This window comes from Cryptomeria japonica, chromosome 1, assembly GCF_030272615.1.
Source record: "Cryptomeria japonica chromosome 1, Sugi_1.0, whole genome shotgun sequence".
Lineage (NCBI taxonomy): Eukaryota > Viridiplantae > Streptophyta > Pinopsida > Cupressales > Cupressaceae > Cryptomeria > Cryptomeria japonica.
Genome location: NC_081405.1, coordinates 56,130,352 through 56,150,092, shown reverse-complemented (window position 1 = coordinate 56,150,092; position 19,741 = coordinate 56,130,352). Strand labels below are relative to the sequence as shown.

At 38.6% G+C, this 19,741-nt stretch overlaps 1 protein-coding gene across 4 annotated transcripts in view; it reads left to right on the top strand.

Moving 5' to 3' along the window:
* The window catches only part of LOC131049023 (nudix hydrolase 20, chloroplastic), a 275,682-nt gene extending 256,778 nt beyond the window's left edge, over positions 1-18,904 (top strand). For 3 of the 4 annotated variants that reach the window (XM_059221517.1, XM_057983021.2, XM_057983019.2), the window contains one exon: positions 18,416-18,904. In XM_059221517.1, coding sequence (XP_059077500.1) covers positions 18,416-18,485 — 70 coding nt within the window. In that variant the 3' untranslated portion in view covers positions 18,486-18,904. Of the gene's footprint in view, positions 1-18,272; positions 18,328-18,415 lie in introns of all 4 variants that reach the window. The other variant, XM_059221510.1, reaches the window with a different exon arrangement.
* The last annotated feature ends 837 nt before the right edge of the window (positions 18,905-19,741 follow it).

Sequence of the window (19,741 nt, the reverse complement as noted above, 5' to 3'; positions counted from 1 at the left end):
AAGGAAAGTCTTACTAGCAGGCTTATGGTGGTTGACAGTGCATAATGACGCCAGAGAATGGGTGACAAGTTGTGATACATGTCAACGTGCTAGACGATCGTTAAAGAGGAATTTTATGCCACTCAACCCGTTGAATGCTCAAGAGTTGTTCGAAAGATGGGGGTTAGACTTCATTGGTCCGTTGAAACCAAGTCGGGCCCGACGATGTAGATACATTGTCGTGGCGACCGAATACTTGACCAAATGGGTCAAAGCGAGGGCCTTGGCAAACAACTCCGCCGTTAGTACGGCGAGATTCATTTATGAACAGATTATCACCCAGTACGGAATACCTATACAGTTGACAAGTGATAGAGGAGGGCACTTTGTAAACCACATTATCCGGCTGTTGACAACCGAATTCAAAATTTTCCATTCTCTATCAAGTCCATACTATCCTCGGGCAAACGGCCAGGCTGAGGCGACCAACAAAATCATGGTCTCAGTAATTTATAAGTCCTGCGGGGTTGAGAAGGAAGACTGGGAGGAGCGTCTACCATCGGTACTTTGGGCGTACCGAACAACTTACAAGGTAACCACTGGGCAGACACCATTCCAATTAATGTACGGCTAGGAGGCTGTGGTGCCAGTGGAATTCATGGTGCCAAGTCTCAGAATTGCCATTGACAACAGGTTAGGTGACATGGAAAGCCTCCAGGAGAGACTATACGCCTTGAATAAGTTGGATGAAAGACGAATGATGGCACAGTGGGCGACAAAGACAGCTTAGCAACGACGGAAAGCCTGGCACGACAAACATTTAAGAAGGATGCAGTTCACCCCGAGGCAATTGGTATTCAAGTTTAATGGTCGAAACGAAATTAAGCCAGGCAAGTTCAGGGTAAAATGGCTAGGTCCCTTTAAGATTCGCGAAGTTGGCGCAAACGGAGCCATCAAGCTGTGGACGATGGATGGGATGGAGGTGCCTGATGCTATAAATGGCTCCAAGTTGAAAATCTATCACCAATGGAGGCAATAGATGATGTCTGCCTAGGCGGACAGGTAAGTGCGGTTGTATGGAAATGACCGTATGGTACGTCCGTACGACCCTGTACGGTGCCGTAGGAAAAAACCGGAAAATTAAAAAATTAAAAAATATAAAAATGTTGTCGTACGGAAATAATAGTATAGTAGGTTCGTACGGTACAAATTTTTTTAAAAAAATAAAAATTAAAAAAATCCGTACTGTCGTACGGAAAAGGCCGTACGGATGTACGAAATTGAGTTTTTAAAAAAAAATTTAAAAAAAACAAAAAAAAACGTACGATCTTATGGAAAAGGCCGTACGGAATTGAGTTAAAAAAAAAAGAAAAAAGGGACGTACAGAAAAAAAGTTAAAGTTATTTTTTTTGTCATTAAGTGTTTTATATGGCATGAATACTCAGGAAATTGCCAAGTTAGTAAATTGTCGGGTGATAGCTGTACAATCAAATCAGCCGTACCACATTAGCAAGGCAAATCCGTACAAAATGAAAGACAGTTAAGGGTCGAAATAGTTACAAATCGAACCCCAGACAAGGAATTTTTATTTTATTTTGATTAATGGCGACTGAACCTAGGGGATTGAAAATGCTAGACTGGAGGAAGAAATTGCAAGAAAGAGAAGAGCAAACCAAGAAGGAAGCCAGAAAGACACCTGCTGTAGCAATGGGCGACCAAGACAAGGGCAAAGCAATTGCACAGGATGCAGGAAAGGGAAGAGTTACGCAGGTCACCACAGATACAATTCTATTCGAGGGTTTGGCTGGAACGATGTGCAGGCAATGGTGGAAAAATGCCACGAGCCTGTCAGATATTGAGGTAAAAATTGAATTAGCAAGAGCTAGGGTCCATGATGCTATTCAGATGCCCATTTTTAATATTAAGGAATTCGAACCCTGCCTACGACAAATGATTAAAACATATGATCCTGAACTTCGCACATCGTCATTCAATTTCCAGCACACTGACATCATTGTTTCATTTAACTCTGATGATTTTGAGAGAGTATTTGGCATTCCTGACAAGGGTAAAAAGATTGACAAAAAGGTAACAAAGTTGTCCAAGGAAAGAAGAACCCAGCTATTAAAAGAAATGTGTAGGGACAACTGACTACAGAAGAATGGAGTCACATCCTGGATCCGAAGGGAAGAGGTCTGAAGAAGACATTTTTAAAATCTGGCATCTAGCAATGTTTACTTGACGTAGTACAGAGCAGGTTGATTGGCGCCAGCAGAGCGTCGGACGTGGCAGTACCTATGATCGCATTGATGGCAGGACTCAGAAAGGGCACGGTGTATGGTTGGGCCAGTCTACTGTCAGACAAAGCCCATGACTGTATGATGCTGAAACATAAAGTATTTTATATGTCACATCACGCTATCGGATTATTTTTAGATTCCGTGCGGGTACAGGTGCCACCACACCGTAGAGGATGGCAACCACGGGATAGCATCGACTCCCTTAAGCCAGCTATATTTTATTGGTCAGAGCTGGATATTTTGACTACCGCCGAGGGACAGACTAGCAGGAAGAAGAGGAGACAGGTCCACGTAGTGGTGTCGGCCAGTGACACGGATTCAGGACGACATGGCACTAGTGAGGAGGAAAGTGAGGGGTCGGATGATTCAGAGGAAGATAGCACCTTCAGGCTTTCACAGACCGAGCAGCCAGTACTGCCACAGGAGACCCCCACCACTCAGACAGTATCGTTGGCAAGTGTACCGAGGGGGCATCGTGGAATGCCTGGAGGGGGAGCTAGCAGGACCGGCCAGGTGGTATTTACTCCAGCACTCCTGACCGTCGAAGGAGAGGGAGGACCATTGGCATCATTTGGAGTCACAGTGGGTACCATCTCTACCATCCCCATACCTGGGTTTGGTCAGATGCATCCTCGGCCTCCACTAGTCCGGCCATCGCCAGTCACAGCCAAGATGACGACACCAGCGAGTGCACCAGTATGCATGCTCGTCATCCTGATGGAACCTAGGACAGAGGAGGCCCAGAGGACGGTCGAGGAGAGGTCGGCGGGGGATGATGTCAATTCATGGCTAGACAAATATGCGGCTCTACCTTCATCCCCACACAGGCAGGCACCACCCACACCTTCCTACCCTTGTATTCCTTCACCTCCAGGGGTTATCGACTTGGACAGTGGCACTAGAAAGCAGGGCGATAGAAAGACACCGCTGGTGGAGGAGGGGGCGGTATCACCGCGGCAGCAGCATCAGGTTGGACGGATTGGAGAGGGGAGACCTACTGCCATGGTGCAGTTCTTAGCCAGGATGGAGGAGGAGGTTCAGTTATTGGTTGCCTCAACAGTAGAGGAGTCTGTCGGACAGCTCACTTTGCGGAGACTCCTTGCGTTTGCTACGTCTGGAGTAGTAGTGGCATTTCAGCAGTGTTTTGAGCAGCATGGATGGCCGATCCTTGATCTTCCAGAGATGCGAGCAAAGTGGCAGAGCCAGGAGGTGGCCGGAGGGAGTCAGACATAGTCTATGGTCAGACGGATTGAGCAGGCTGTACGAGATAGCTATCTTGAGCTTCGAGAGACTCAGCTCAGGGCGGATAGGGCTCAGAAGGAGTTAGCCACTCGCATCCCTGCATTGGAGACAGAGTTAGAGCAGCAGCGCACCCATGCTAGGAGTACAGATGAGATCCTTGCCATCGTGAGAGGAGAATTGAGTGCCGTGAGGGCAGAGTTGGCAGTGCAGTCAAATGAGAGAGCCTCAACAGAATCGAGAGTTGCTACCCTGGCAGCCGAGTTGGAGGCGAAGCATCAGGAATTGATGGAGGCAGTGTTTCAAGTGAGGAGTTCCCGAGAGCGGCAGTTGCAGGCTGAGCAGGACCTCTGATACCGGACCAACCAGGTGGTACAGCTTCGAGAGCAGTTGGCAGTAGCAGCCCCAGCCCCTCCACCATCAGGGATGCCTCCCTTACCCCCTCAGTAGTCTGTGTGTAGTTGTTATTTTGTGGGGTTCGTAGTTGTTATCTGTTGTAGGCATATCATTCCCATTTTGTTGTCTGTCGTCCGGAGACGACATTTCTTTTTGGGGGGGATGATGTTGTCGGGTAATTAAGCAATAAGACATTTAATGTAATTAGAGTTAATGACGGCAGTTAACCCGTCGGTTGTCGACAGTTGACATCGGGTAACTAACCGGCCACCTTTATATATTAGCGAGTCCTTGGTCATGGGGACGGAGTTAGTATGGTCATTGTCATTGTACTGACATTATTATGAATCAATGAAGATCTGAGTTCCTTTATATTCTGTCATGATGTATTCTGTCATGTCTATTATTTCTGCAATGCATTGAATTACACTTTATTGGCAAAACACTCCTCCTACAATAAAGGGAACTAAGAGAACAATAACGATAGTCATTGAAGAGCTCTAGTACATTACAAGTGAAGAACAAAGGGTGAAAGCCAAAATAGACTCTTTTCATACATTTAAACACTGGACCATACCCCACATCCTTGACAGGGACAAGCATATCAGGGACTTTAGTGATTGGAAGAGTGACTTATGCCAAATGGTTCCCAGAATTGTGTCTCGCATGAAAGAAGAACAGGATACAAGCATACAGAGTTTCAATTTGTTCTTGGACAAGATTATCACCTTGGATTTTGGATACTCAAAATTTGTTATAGAGGTACAAGCAATGCAAGATAAGAGATGGAAGGATCACCTTGCAAATATACCAACAGTCTAGAATTTCAAATGGCCAAGTGATTACGAGGTGTACCAATGCGAGAGCACATACTTGAATACCTCAGAGGATTGATGCGGACAGAGGACCACCGATGGATATGAAGGACGCCTTTACAGAAAGTGGAACCTTGCCAGACCCAAGGATCACGGGCTACCACTCATAGTATGAAGACAAAAAGGCCTACTCATATTCACCGGTTAAAATTGTGTTATGCTTTGTTTCATTTTATGTTATTAAGCACTTGATTTATTTGACAAAAACTCTCTAATACTTTGGATTATTTCTTATATTGCTAAACTATATTGATTAGTTATGAATGGTTACATTATAACGGTTTGAAGCTTGTCGCTTCTCCCAATTTCGATATATAAGGGAGAAACTAGGACCGAATGAAAGGGGGAGAAGTAGATAGAAGTATAAGCAATAGCAGTAGCAAGAAAATTTTGTACCTTCTTACAATGGCAAACTATAATACAAGAATCTAGATTTCCTGTTCTCAGTTATTTGTTGATTGTGGACGATAAAATATTATATGGTTGTCTCCAATTCATTTCTTTCTCATTTGTTTAATTCAGATTATCAAGGGTAATTCTAATTTATTGAAGCATCTTTCCCTACTCTATGTGATTTGGTTAATTGGCTTTTGTAAAACAGAGTTAAATGTTAATTTTGTAACGTCGGTCGTACTATTCCATGCTTCTGATATATACATATATTAATTTGATTACATATACTAATATGTTAACGTTAACTAATGATAAATAAATTCAAAGTTAATTTGTCCGTTCATGGTATCGGGTGGTAAAGCGATTCTCAAACAAGTCGCACTCCTTCCGATCGGGTAAGTAAACGGTGACTAGTTTATATACTGTGGTGAGAGGTACGTAGGGAAGAGATGTGTCTTCCCACGTGGGAAGACATATCTCTTCACTACGTAACCCCTCATCCACTTATATAGCATGGTTACATTGAGGAGGATGTACACACCGAAATTGATAAGTGTGGTGCATCTTTAAAACACACTATAGCAGATAAAATACAACTTTCAGATCATATCTCCATCTCTTCTATTTTGATCACAGAATTTTGAAAGAACTTAACATGGTATTAGAGCGAAGTTAAGGAAGATCATATTAAAATTCTGTAACGATCTCATAAACTTTCACCAGGCTCTTACTAAGATCACATTCCCGTAATCCTAATGGCAATCGGAGTTAGGTTTGAAGATAGATTAGATGGAGCATCAAATTTTGTATCTTGGAAATTCAGGATCATGCTTGTTTTGAAAGAAAATAAAATTGACTCCCATGTCAAAAGTGAAATTCCTGAACCCTCTGATGATACAGAGAAAATTTAGTGGAGCAAGGACAGTGAGAAGGCCCTTAAGGTAATTGTGGATTCAGTAAGAGACCACATTGTACCAATTATTTCTAAATATGAGACGGCCTTTCAGATGTTCAAAGCACTAGCTGACATTTATGAAATCAACAACACTAGCAGGGCTCTCACCCTAAAGAATCATCTACACCATATAAAGATGAATAAAGGAGAAACAGTTACATCCCATTTCTTGAGGATCACTGAGCTTAGGGATCAACTATCCACTATTGGACATCTAGTAGACAACAAAGAACTTGCTATGATGGCCCTAGAAGGACTTCCTACCTCATGGGAATCGTTCATTCAAGGAATCAGTGCTCATTTTAAATTTCCTAAGTTTGATAGATTGAAAACCGATTGCATTCAAGAGGAATCTCGGATTGTCACAAGAGGAATAAAACAAAACAATGGTAATGAAGACATTCAAGTTCTAAACTCTAATTCCCACAAGAAAGGAAAGAAGAAGAACTTTAAGAGAAAGAGGGACAACAACTCAAATGGGAAGAGGTCTTCAAAGAAGAAGAGAGACATTTCTGAGTACAATGTTTCAGATGTGACCAATATGGTCACTATGCAATGAAGTGTCCAGACAGGATCAAACAACAAGCTTCAATGGCAGAAATTAAGAAAGGGAGTAATTCCGAGAAGCTAGTCTTCTACTCAGCCCTCTCTAGTCAAGTCACCTCCAGTTTCAACACATGGGTGATTGACAACGGAGCATCTCGACACATCACTGGATTTCGTGAGCACCTAGATACACTTGTGGAAAGTTCAAATGAAGAAGTGACAATTGGTGATGACTCAAATTATCCAGTTATGGGAATAGGAACCTGCAATAACAACCTAAAGTTAGGCATATCCCTACAGCTGACTGGAGTTCTATTTGTACCTGGTATAAATAGAAACCTTGTCTCAGTTTCTACACTTGAAGATAAGGGTTACAAATTAACCTTTATGGAAGGAAAGGTACTTACTTGGCCAAAGAACTCCACCATCAAGAAATCCCACACCATTGGAGTAAGATAAGGGAGCCTCTACAGACTTTGCACCACTCCACCTCTAGCCTTGATTCATGAGACTCCAAATTCGAATGAACTTTGGCACAGAAGATTAGGGCACCTTCATTTCATGCCCTACCTAAGATAGAGAAGATGGTGATCGGCTTACCCAAGTTAAGTCAAAAATCTAAAGGAGCCTGCAAAGGGTGTGCCTTGGGAAAGAATACTAAAGGGTCTTTTAATTCTAGCAACAGTAAATCCAAAAATGTATTAGAATTAGTTCATTCTGATTTATGTGGACCCATGTCTGTACCCTCATTAGGGGGATTTTTATATTATGTAATATTTGTAGATGATTATTCTAGAAAGACCTGGATATATTTTCTGAGGTACAAAGAGTTTGAAGAAATCCTTTCTAAATTTATGGAATTCAAAGCTCTTGCAGAAAATATGACAGTTAAGAAAATCATAACCTTAAGAACAGACAATGGGGGGGAATACACTTCTGATATGTTTAAAGATTATTGTATAAATGCTGGGATTAAGAGAGAGTTAACTGTACCTTATAACCCACAACAAAATGGGGTAGCTAAAAGAAAGAATAGGACTATAATAGAAGCTGCTAGGGCTATGTTGTTTGACCAAAATATAGAAACCTCATTTTGGGCTGAAGCATCTAGGACAGCTGTGTACATTCAAAATAGATGTCCTCATTCTCTTCTTGACAATAAAACCCTTGAAGAAAGCCTTTACTGGCAACAAACCTGACATAAGTTATTTCCGGATCTTTGGGTGTCTAGTCTATATTCATGTCCCCAAAGAAAAGAGGTCAAATTTTAGAACCTCCCGGAAAGAAAGGAGTATTTGTTGGGTACAATGAAACCTCTAGAGCCTATAGAATATACATACCTGGTCAAAGACAAATTGAACTAAGCATAGATGTCATCTTTGAGGAAGATAGCATTCAGGAGGTCCAAAAGCTCTAATGAATTAGAACACCAAGATCCTCCTACAAGCTTGGATGAGGATTCCACCCGTGAGATTCAGAGGGAGACCCCTGAAGATCCTGAGCATGAAGTTCAAGGCTTACCTTTAGAAGAAAATTATGCCGAAACTAGGAAGAGACCACTTTGGGCTAAAAAGATGTTTCAAGAAGCTGAAAATTATGTTGCTCCAAAGGGGACCTTCAGAGAAAGTAAGAGACCTAACCTATTTTCCAGTTATACTGCCTTGATGAGTGAGATCATTGATGCAGAACCTTCCTGTGTTGGAGATGTGCTCAAGCATCAAGTTTGGAAAGATGCTATGTCAGAAGAGTATCAATCAATTCTGAAAAATGATGTCTGGGATATTGTGCCTAGGCCTAAAGGCAAATTTGTGGTATCTAAAAAATGGCTCTTCAAAATCAAACATAGAGCAGATGGTAGCATTGAGAAGCACAAAGCAAGGTTTGTTGCCAGAGGTTTCTCATAGAAAGAAGGTATTGACTATGAAGAGACATTTTCTCCTTTTGCCATATACACTTCTGTCCGAACAGTTTTGGCTATTGCAGCATCTAAAGGATGGAAAGTCCATCAAATAGATGTCAAGACTCTTTTCTGAATGGTAAGATTGAAGAAGAAGTTTATTTGGAGCAACCTAAAGGTTTTGTGATTCATAAGGCTGAATCACATGTCTGTAGATTAAAGAAAGCTCTTTATGGACTGAAACATGCCCCCCGAGCATGGTATGAAAGAATTGATCACTATCTCTTGGAATTAGGGTTTTTCAAGAATGAAGCAGATCCAAATCTCTACTACAAGGTAATCAATGGTGAATTATTAATTCTTATTCTTTATGTTGATGATCTACTAATCATAGGAGAGGATAATTGTATTTCTGGATGTAAGAAAGAATTAGCCTTTGAGTTTGATATGAAAGATTTAGGAATTCTTCACTACTTCCTTGAATTGGAAGTTTAGCAGCAGGCAGATGGTATAATCCTTAATCAAGGAAAATACACCATTGATATACTCAAGAGATTTAGAATGTTGGATTGTAGATCCATGACCACACCTATGGAGACAAATCTGCACAAGCTAAAGGAAATAGCTGTAGAATCAAAGTTTGCAGATCCTACACTCTACAGACAGATTATTGGATCTCTGATGTATTTGGTAAACACAAGACCTGATATATGTTATGTTGTAAATGCACTAAGTCAGTTCATGTGTGAACCCAAGGAAATACATCTTGTTGCTGCAAAGCATATTTTGAGATATCTTCGAGGAACTATTGGTTTTGGTTTGAAATATAAACATGTAGAACCTGACCTACATGGATTCACTGATTCTGATTGCACTAGAAGCATAGTTGACAGGAAAAGCACATCAGGATGTTGCTTCAGTTTAGGATCAGGAATGATCTCATGGATATGTAGAAAACAATCTTCAGTTGCTCAGAGTTCTACAGAAGCTGAATACATTGCAGCCTCCATGGGAGTAAGAGAAGTTGTATGGCTCCGGAAATTTCTTGTAGGACTGTTTGGTCAGCCCTTAAATCCTACTGTCATCTACTATGACAATCAGAGTTGCATCAAGCTTTCAATGAATCCAGTATTTCATGATAGGTCTAAACACATTGAGATTCCTTATCACTATGTTTGAGATATGGTGGAAAGGAATGTGATCTGACTGAATTATATTAGTACAGGTGATCAAATTGCAGACATTCTTAGCAAGCCTCTCTCTAGGATCAAGATTGAACACTTTAGAGATAAATTTGGTATGGTTGAAAATGTTATTTAATTTTGAGATAGTCTCATTTATTCTAATATACTAATATATTTAAAGATGTTTAGTGTGTAAACTCTTTTATTTGTCATGTGTGTGACTCCATGGGTGCATGGGCCTTCTGTGAACATTATTGAAGGGTGACGACTTTTCAATAATGAACACTTGTTTCAAATTGATATTGTAAGGTGACGATTTTACAATTATCAATTTAACTATCTTGATGGATATCATGTGACATGATATCTGTGGACATGTCATGATAGTATATATATCTCTGAGACATTATGGTAGATATCTGTTGGTTGATATCATTAAATAAACCATAATTATGATAGAGATCTTCATGGTGAATATTATGAACATAATGTTCGTGGACATGCCATGAAATCATTATCAGTATGGTAGGCATCATGTGACTTGATGCCAATGCACATACCTTACTTGATAACTATGAGTTATGGTGAGTATCATGAGACTTGATATTCATTGTTGAACCATATCTTTGAATATCACTGTGGTGTGATAGCTCCTCTCTTCACAATCAATGGATGAATTGTGATGTTTTCTCTAACATGAAATGTGTCCTCCCTAGTTAAGAGGGAGTGTTAATTTTGTAACGTCAGTCGTACTATTTCATGCTTTCGATATATATATATATATATATAAATTTGATTGCATATACTAATATGTTAACGTTAACTAATGATAAATAAAACCAAAGTTAACTTATCGCATTTGACCAACGGTTACACCGTTCATGGTATCGGGTGGTAAAGCGATTCTCAAACAAGTCGCACTCCTTTCGATCGTGTAAATAAACGGTGACTAGTTTATATACTGTGGTGAGAGGTACGTAGGGAAGAGATGTGTCTTCCCACGTGGGAAGACATATCTCTTCACTACGTAACCCCTCATCCACTTATATAGCATGCTTACATTGAGGAGGTTGTACACACCAAAATTGATAAGTGTGGTACATCTTTAAAACACGCTATAGCAGATGAAATACAACTTTCAAATCATATCTCCATCTCTTCTATTTTGATCACAAAATTTTGAAAGAACTTAACATTAAATTCTATTTAATTAAGTTACAGCAATTTGAAAGAGAATAATTGGATTAACAAGAACCTAATAATATTACATTTGTGCATTTTTATATAAGATATAAACACATTTGTATGCCAAGTAACTTAAATTATGGTTAGGAATTGGATGTATGTGACTCTGTGGCCTTGAAAGAAGGCACTGGTCTTAATCATTTGAAATAATTTTCGTTGAAGAATTAGTTTTATTTATTTATTTAAGAGAAATAAGTAGGAGTAGGAGTAATAAGGTATCAAACATTCACTTCAAGTATATGTGCCATATTGAGTGGATCTAAATCAGGGCTTCAACGTAAGATTATAAATCTGCTCTATTTATCAAAGGTACACCCACCAAGGTTTTGCAGACCCTGAAGAGTAGAAGATTCTTGTTCATTAGCCAAATGAGTTGCATAGCCTGATTATATAACTTGGCACATTCTTAGGGTTTTTGCAATCTATTGATTTGGAAACCAACATATTGATCCCTTATTAATATTTTATGGGAACAAAGGCTTGTATCCTTAGATTGGGAATGGACATACCTTTCCCTAAATTGTATCTCTTCCTTTATTCTTAATCGCATCCTTTAATAAGGATTAATTAATCCTTTAGTGATCACCTCTTAACTAATCATTTGTTGATTGTGTAGAAGATTACTTGCTCATTACTAGTAGCTACTTCTTATTATTAATTACTACTAACTATTAACCTTTTGATTGCTGTAAAGGCAGACAAATTTGACATGCGTCAGATCTGGTCTGCCACTAATATATGTTTATTGTTTTATGACTTAATTAATCCAACTTACCTTTCAAATGGGTTGATTTAAATATTAAATACTATGATTGTTTATGAATGATGCAGGGACGGACAACTTAAGAAGTCTGTAATTTAATAAATGTGAGTTTTATTCATTTAATTTATTAATATGAAATTGGGGGCATGTAATGTCCCCATTTTGCGAGCATCAGAGTTTGTAAGAATTAGCCTATCATTTGACCCTCGTAGGCTAACAATTATTGATAGAGGGCCTCGTGTGGCAGTTATTTGGTGATTAGAGACATTACTCTTCAGCTGGATTCAGGTTTTGGCCTTTGCACAGGTTTTTTGACTCAGATTGGCACACTTACTATTTATAGTAAGTTACTATTTTGGGAGAGTCAGGGTTCCTATTAATAGAAAGACACCTGAGCAGAGCTTATTGGCAGTGTCGACCTTGATTAGGCCTTTGCAGCTAATTCTAGACTCAGTTCCACATACTTACTATTTATAGTAAGTCACTATTCAGGGTTTCTATTTTTAGACAGGCATCCAATCACATGGAGAACAGGGAGAGTCGACTCCTGGCTCAGACGGTTTAGCAATCAGATAAGTACATCAAGAGATATTAAAGTTTAAGTGACTTAAAGTGATTTATTTAATATTTTAATATTATTATAAAGTTCTAAAGTAATTTTATAATAATAAAGTCACTTTAATATAATAAAGTGTGTTAAGTGAATAATTTAATGTGGGAATAAATCTTTTATCCCACATTGGCCAGGAAAGTGTTCAAGCTCTCATAAGAAAGAATAAAAAGGGACTTAAGAGCTCATTTTTATATCATCCATCCAGAGAATTGATATTTGTTTGTTATGAACTTGGGAGAAGAAGCCAAGGGTTTCTGATTCAATCAGCCATTGGAGAGCGACAATTCTTCAGTGTTGCAACCATTTGAGGTGGTGAAATATCCACTAAATTTGGCATTTCAGGAGAGCTTCATTCTGGAGTTCTATTTGGGCTTTAAAAAGAAGGGAAGACATCTAGGGTATGCAGATTTTCGAATATATATTAATTGCAGACCTACAGTTTCATTTGGCAGCCATTAAAAATCAGAATTGAAGCAATCATTTCAAAATACAATTGCTGCTACAGTACCCGCGCTACAGTAAACGCTACAGTACCGCCGTATGGACTGCTACAGTGCCGCGTGAACAGTACCGCGTGAATAGTGCTGCCGTACGGATTGCTACAGTACCGCGTGAACAGTATTTTTTTCAAAAAAATTAAAATTTGCAGTTGGCTGCAGTTGGCAGATTTTTTTCAACTACTGGGACAGCAAAAATCAGGTTTTTATCTTACATTGTAATGAATTTGTTTTCCAGGCATATTGGCCATAAAACAGAACAAACATTCCCTTGATAGTTTCGTAAATTAATTCCAGCAGTAATATTATTGTTCCAGTATTATTTTAAGCATAGGAGTTTATTCCAGTATTGTTTCATTGCTCATTATTACCAAAAAAACACAAAAAAATCTATAAACATTCAAAAACCAAAACAAATTCAAATCTATTGCATTCAAAAGAAACAGTCAGCAGAGGAGAGCCAAGTCGGGTTCTTACATTTTATGAATGATGCAGGGACGGACAACTTAAGAAGTCTGTAATTTAATAAATGTGAGTTTTATTCATTTAATTTATTAATATGAAATTGGGGGCATGACACAATCAGGCTTAACCATGGAGTTTACTCCAAGGTAAAGCCCACTTAGCTTGCAACCCCATTTGCAAAACCTTCAGCAAGTGTTGTTCCTTATGAAACATTCATTATAGAGCCCCTATAGCTCATCATTTGATAAGTAGGAGATATTATCCATGGCAAGTCAAATGTGATATTGCTATTAGGATTCAACTGTGTAGTTTTCAAGTCAAACTCATTGACCCATGTTTCATAAGTAGTGGTTCACAAGAACCCATCTCTCATGGGAATGAATAGAATACTTAGCACTCATTGCATCTAGGTGATGCTCACAGAGGTGAAGCATAGGGCCTTCTTGGGAGGTCACCCATCCCAATACTACTCCAACTCAAGTGCGCTTAACCATGGAGTTTCCTCCAAGGTTAAGCCCACCTCCCCATTTGCAAAACCTTCAGCAAGTATTTTGCCTTATGAAACATTCATTATAGAGCCCCTATAGCTCATCAATTGATAAGTAGGAGATATTATCCACAACAAGTCAAATTGTGATATTGCTATCAAGATTCAACTGTGTAGTTTTCAAGTCAAACTTATTGACCCATGTTTCATGAGTAGTGGTTCACAAGAACCCATCAATCATGAGAATGAATGGAACACTTAGCACTCATTGCATCTAGGTGATGCTCACAGAGGTGAAGCATTGGGCCTTCCCAGGAGGTCACTCATCTCAATCATCCTTGTTCCTTCCTCAGGGAAGTGATGATCCTTTACTCCATTTTCCTCACTAATGGAATCCTCTAGATATTCTTCTAGCTACTTTTGGCAAGTTGTTTTCTCTAAAACCAATAAATCTTCATCACATATAAAGCTCCCAAAGATCTCCATCGCTGTTGTAACTTCCTCTTCAACATGGAATGCTTCTATTGCTACAACAATTCGGGCCTCGTCTTGTGATAGGTTGCATTCCTTCTCATTGCAATCTCTCAAATCTTCTCTCTCTGCATTGTAATCTTCAATCCTTTCACCTTCTTCAAGGTAACACAACAACTCTATCCCACTCATCCCATTCATCTATTTGCTCTTTGTGATTTTTGGAATACCTCATTCAAAGGTCATCTATACATTAGTATTTTTGCCAAGTCTTCAAGGGATTCTATCTTTCCCCATTCTAACAGTTCCACTCCTTGTCTAATTCTTGAATGGCTCATGCATACAAAATGGATATTTATTTTTACCATTCTTTTTCACCTTCTCACAATTCTTCAATGTCCTTGATGTAGATTGTTTTCTCTTTGGCTTCTTATGTAATGTCCCCTAATTGGGAATGCCCTAAATTTGCCCTAATTCTCAATTTCTAAGTAATTAGGTGGGTTTAGAGTATACCTTTCCCCTGATTTAAACCCCCAAAACAGATTAGAAGCCCCTTACAACAGTGATTCCAAAAATCATATTACAACAATAATCAGAGTATTATAATCAGTAAATTAAATCAGATTTACAACAATAATCAGATTATCATAATCAGTAAATTCATAGCAGAATTATTAGTTCAGTCATATAATATTAAATATCTTTGGAGGACTCAGCCATTGGAGAACAAGGGAGGGTGTGACTTCGATGGGGTGTCTTGGACCCTCTACCCTAGGCCCAAGAGTGGATATACCATCCCTCTTGGCCTCATGTGGCCCATGCCATCCATATGAGTTGGTCTACCCAATGAGGTGTCCACTTTTCCGTTATCCTCTCATCTTGCCAACCTTTTCCCTCTCTCTATGATTGGTCTTCTTGCACCATGGTAGGGGAATGAGGTTGCAACGGGGTGCCCTGGAATGCCATCTCCTCTAGGCCCAAGGGCAGTACCCTTTGTACCCCCTTGGCCTATGGAACCATCTAGTTCCCTCATAGAGGTGACATACCATAGGGGAGTACCCCATCATCGTATCCCTCTTGCAAGCCTACACTCCTTCCACCATGGCTGGCAGCACTCAGAAAATACAAATGGATACATAGCATAAGATTAACTGCATAATTTTATTAAATCAGACTGTTATTTGGATATGTATAAGCAATCATGATAGTAGTCACTGATAACAATAGATATGCAGAAATATAAATATGCAGTCCCAGTACTTGTTATGCACATATAGAGAATTCATATTTAATTTGTTGGTTGTATATTTAATGCCTTATCAAATATATTCAGTGCTAGGTTAGATTGAATGAAGAGGTATTGGTGAGTGATAATGTAATGACACACTTGTTTGATATATTGGAGAAAGGTGATTGAATGAATGCTGTTCTGATAGAATGATTTTTTGATTGATTATTTTCTTGATGGGAATGATGATTGATCAATGCCTTGAATGATTTGGAATGATCTCTTTTATACTTCATTGGTGAAAGGGTCACCACCTTTCATAAGGCTTGAGTGACCACCTCTCATTGGAGTTGATTCACCACCCTTCATTGCTACCTTTGAGAATTATAAATCATTCCCCAAGTTGATCTCCCGTGTATGCCCCCCCTCAAATGAAACCTTCTCCCCCTTATAACTTCTAATGTGAGAGAGAGTCACACCTCTTCATCATGTCTGCCCTTTGCAAGGGTCACAACCTTTCATACTTATCACCCTTTGAAAGACTCATAGCCCTTCATCATTTTTGCAGTTTGAGAGGGTCACGACCTTTCATATTTATCATCCTTTGAGAGGGTCACAACCCTTCATTATTTCTGCCCTTTGAGAGTCATTTCCTCATTTCCTCATTTCCTTCCATTCCTTCTTCCATTTATCTTTCCTTAATTCCTATGCTCCACTCTTTTTTGTTCCGTTCCTTCTTATCCTTTTAAATGAATTCTCCCCCCTTTTATATCTCATGATAGAGGGAGTTATAACTCTTCATGGCATGCCTCTTGACCTTTCATTAAACTTAATTAACTTGTAACTATATTATATTTATTTATTTATTTCTTATGTTTTAATTTTATTATTATTATTTATTATTAAATCCTATTTCAAAAAGGGGACATTACATCTTATTGTTGCATGCCTCATCATCGTCCAACATGCACCATAACTCCAATTCAAGCTCTGATTGTTGCAATTCCTTTTGCTGGTCCTTTGTTAGATTCTGCCTCTGCTTCTGTTTGATCTTTTCTTCCACTTTGGTTATCCTCTTTCTTGCATTATGGTATAACTCCATATCTAGATTCATAACCGTATCTTCAGCCCTAAAATAGAGCTGCAACTCTTTCATCCTCTTCTGTTTTGGGTGGATGATTCAGTGGCCAGGTACCAACATTCTTTGTGCTCTTCATCCTCTCAAAATAATTAACAAAAAATTTGTAGAACAGATCTGCAACTTAATGTTTCACAGGGTTGTAAAGAAAATAACTTCAATCCTCAACACTCTTTATCTTAGACAACACATTGATACCAACAAACTAACTCCTATAAAAACATCTAATGGTCTTTTAAAGGATTACTCATATAGCTAGAACTCTCCACAATATTTTGTAAGACCAAGTACCCTTGAGCAGCTCAAACTCTAAGACTAAACCTCATCAACCAGCCTTGAACAATTTAAAACTCTTCTGAAGAATCCTCTACTCTCAAAATCTTATGATGCTCTGATACCAAACTGATGCAGATTATTCTCGGATCTTGCAAATTAACAAACACATACTCTGTCTAACAAAGGAAATAAGCACCATAGAACAGAACAAACAAGAATACAGGGCTTCATAGCCCTTGAAGTCTCTTCCCTTTATTCATTATTTAGAATCATAAAATTACATCTCCAAAAAAACTACTACATTACCAGACATCCCATTTTACTCTGTAACCAAAAGCCTAAACTCCCTCCTAGGAAGACTACCAAGCAACCTTAGTTAAAACTGTTTAAACTGGAAAATCAACTCCCGATTTCCCTCCTACGAGGACTGCAAAGCAATCAGAAGTCAAACTGAAAATCACACCCAATTTTTACTCCTAAACTGACTACTAGGCAACAACTAACTCCTATGTAGACTGTCGGGCAACAGTAATCAAGAAACAGTTGCATCACTCTTTCTCTTTCAAGACTCAACAAACACAACATGTACCCTTTGTCAATCCTTTAACTTTCGAAAAAACAAAAATAGCAGCTTGTGTTTTAATTGTATTTGTGATTTCAGGGAAAATAGGTCAAATTAGAACATTTTAGGGAAATTAGGTATTACAAATATGTTGCTTTTATTTGAAAATTTAAGAAACAAAAGTTCTGAAATTGATGTTTATTGTTGGGCGGTCTGTGAGTTCACTTGGTTTGGTCTGTGTTTGCCTAGGGTCTAGTATAGGCATCTCGGGTACCTTGTGGGTTCTCAACCCCAGTTTGTCTTCACTCCGAACCAGGATCTGTACTGAATCTTCCCAATAGACGAGCTATTTCCAAATAATCCAGTAACTCAGCTTGGATTGAATAATATTATTCTTTTGTAACATTGTCGTTGCTAAGAAAAGAAATTTGCTTGTCTTATTTATGTATTCTGTACGTTGATGCACTGGTGGAGGATGCTGGCAGTTCAGGAAATATATTTCTTTCCCTCTTAGAGAAGGATTCGTCTGCTCTTTCTTGGTGTCAATATTTTTGGGGCATAATACTTTGGAAAATATTTTTACAGCATTAAGTAGGCTTGGATTTCTAACTACAATTATTTGGCTTGCTATTAGCTGTGAATTTAAGTTAAACAAAAATATCTGGAAGCTTGTCGCTATTTCAAACAGTGATGATGTTCTTGCCTATTAGCATTTGTAACTTACTGTGAACTAGTTTCTTTTTTGATTTGTTGTAATCTGCAGCTCTCTAGTGGTAATCTTTCTGTTACTTAGCATTTTCTATTGACAGAAATAGATGGTACGTACTTTTTCTTTTTTCACCTTCATGGAATTGGCACTGAATTTTCTGTCAAAAAGGAATGAATTGCTATGATCTAATTCTGCAGGTACATAAATCCAGACCAGCCAGGTTACTTGCACCTGTTGCAGAGTTTGCGAAGAGGTGAATGCTTGTGAGGCTAAGGCCGACATCCTGTGTGCACTGAGACTGTCTCCATTGCCTCAAATCCTGTCTTCGCCCCTTTTCTTTCAAATACAAACAAATATGAATGCCTCCTTACCAAATTATTTTCGTAATGTTTAAAGTATGAACAGACATTTGACCATAGCTGGTAGAAGTTAGCAAATGTTTTAAGTTAGTCATATGAGAATTGCGTTAAGAGTTGAACAATGTTTTGTAATCTGTTAAAAAGCTATGGGAATGGAACTTTATTCTAATGATTCAAAATGTGATTCAACAGTCAATGCACTGCAAAGAGGTGGCTTATTTTGTAATACATTATATGGCTGAAGCAGCTCAGTAACTTATTATTGAATTCTAGCGTTTGATGCAGGACTACTCTAGAATAATGAAAAAAACCCCATGATTAGATTTAGTTAAGAACAAACGTGGATCGAATATTATTAGTTATACTTACCTCAATAGTCTTGGTCTCTTTGGACTGCATCTATAAGTTGTGGTGAATAAGTAATGCGATCCCATACTTGATTTTCCATGCACTAAATTGTGTAAATGTTATTGCAATTTCCAATTTAATGAACAAGTTATATACTAGATGATGTATTTAAGATTTATTACTATGACAATAATATTATCGTCTTTCTTTTCTGCAGGTGTAGTGGATGAACATGTATCGATTTCAATGTCATCCTTTTGTTTTGAATGATGTATATATAGTAAGACAGCCACGATCAAGTGGCACCTTGATCGGACATGTCTTTTAGACATGTCTGACCAAGATGTCACTTGGTCATGACTTGTCTACCGATTCACTTAGTGTTATAACTAATCGGTGTCAAAGCAAATGATAACAGATCGATATAAACACACCCGATAATGAATTGGTGTTAATAGCAAACAATAACAGATCGATATAAACACTCCCAATAATGAATCGGTGTTAATAGCAAACAAGCCCGATAACAAATAGCATTACATCAACGCTTAACTATGTTAAGCAGGTCGTCGATCTAATCCATCTTTATCAATATCATAATTATGATCAATGTTACAGTCTGATAAACATATTCAGTTCGGAAAGCATAAATCAGATAATCTAACAACATAGATGAGTAAACCAAGACAAACTAGAAGAGATTAACGAGTTAGGAAAGTCTTATCTTGCAGAAGCTACTAATGCATTAACACTCCCTCTTAGCTTTGGAAGATAGTTAAAGTAACCTGCATCACATTTCCTTTTTCATAATGTCAG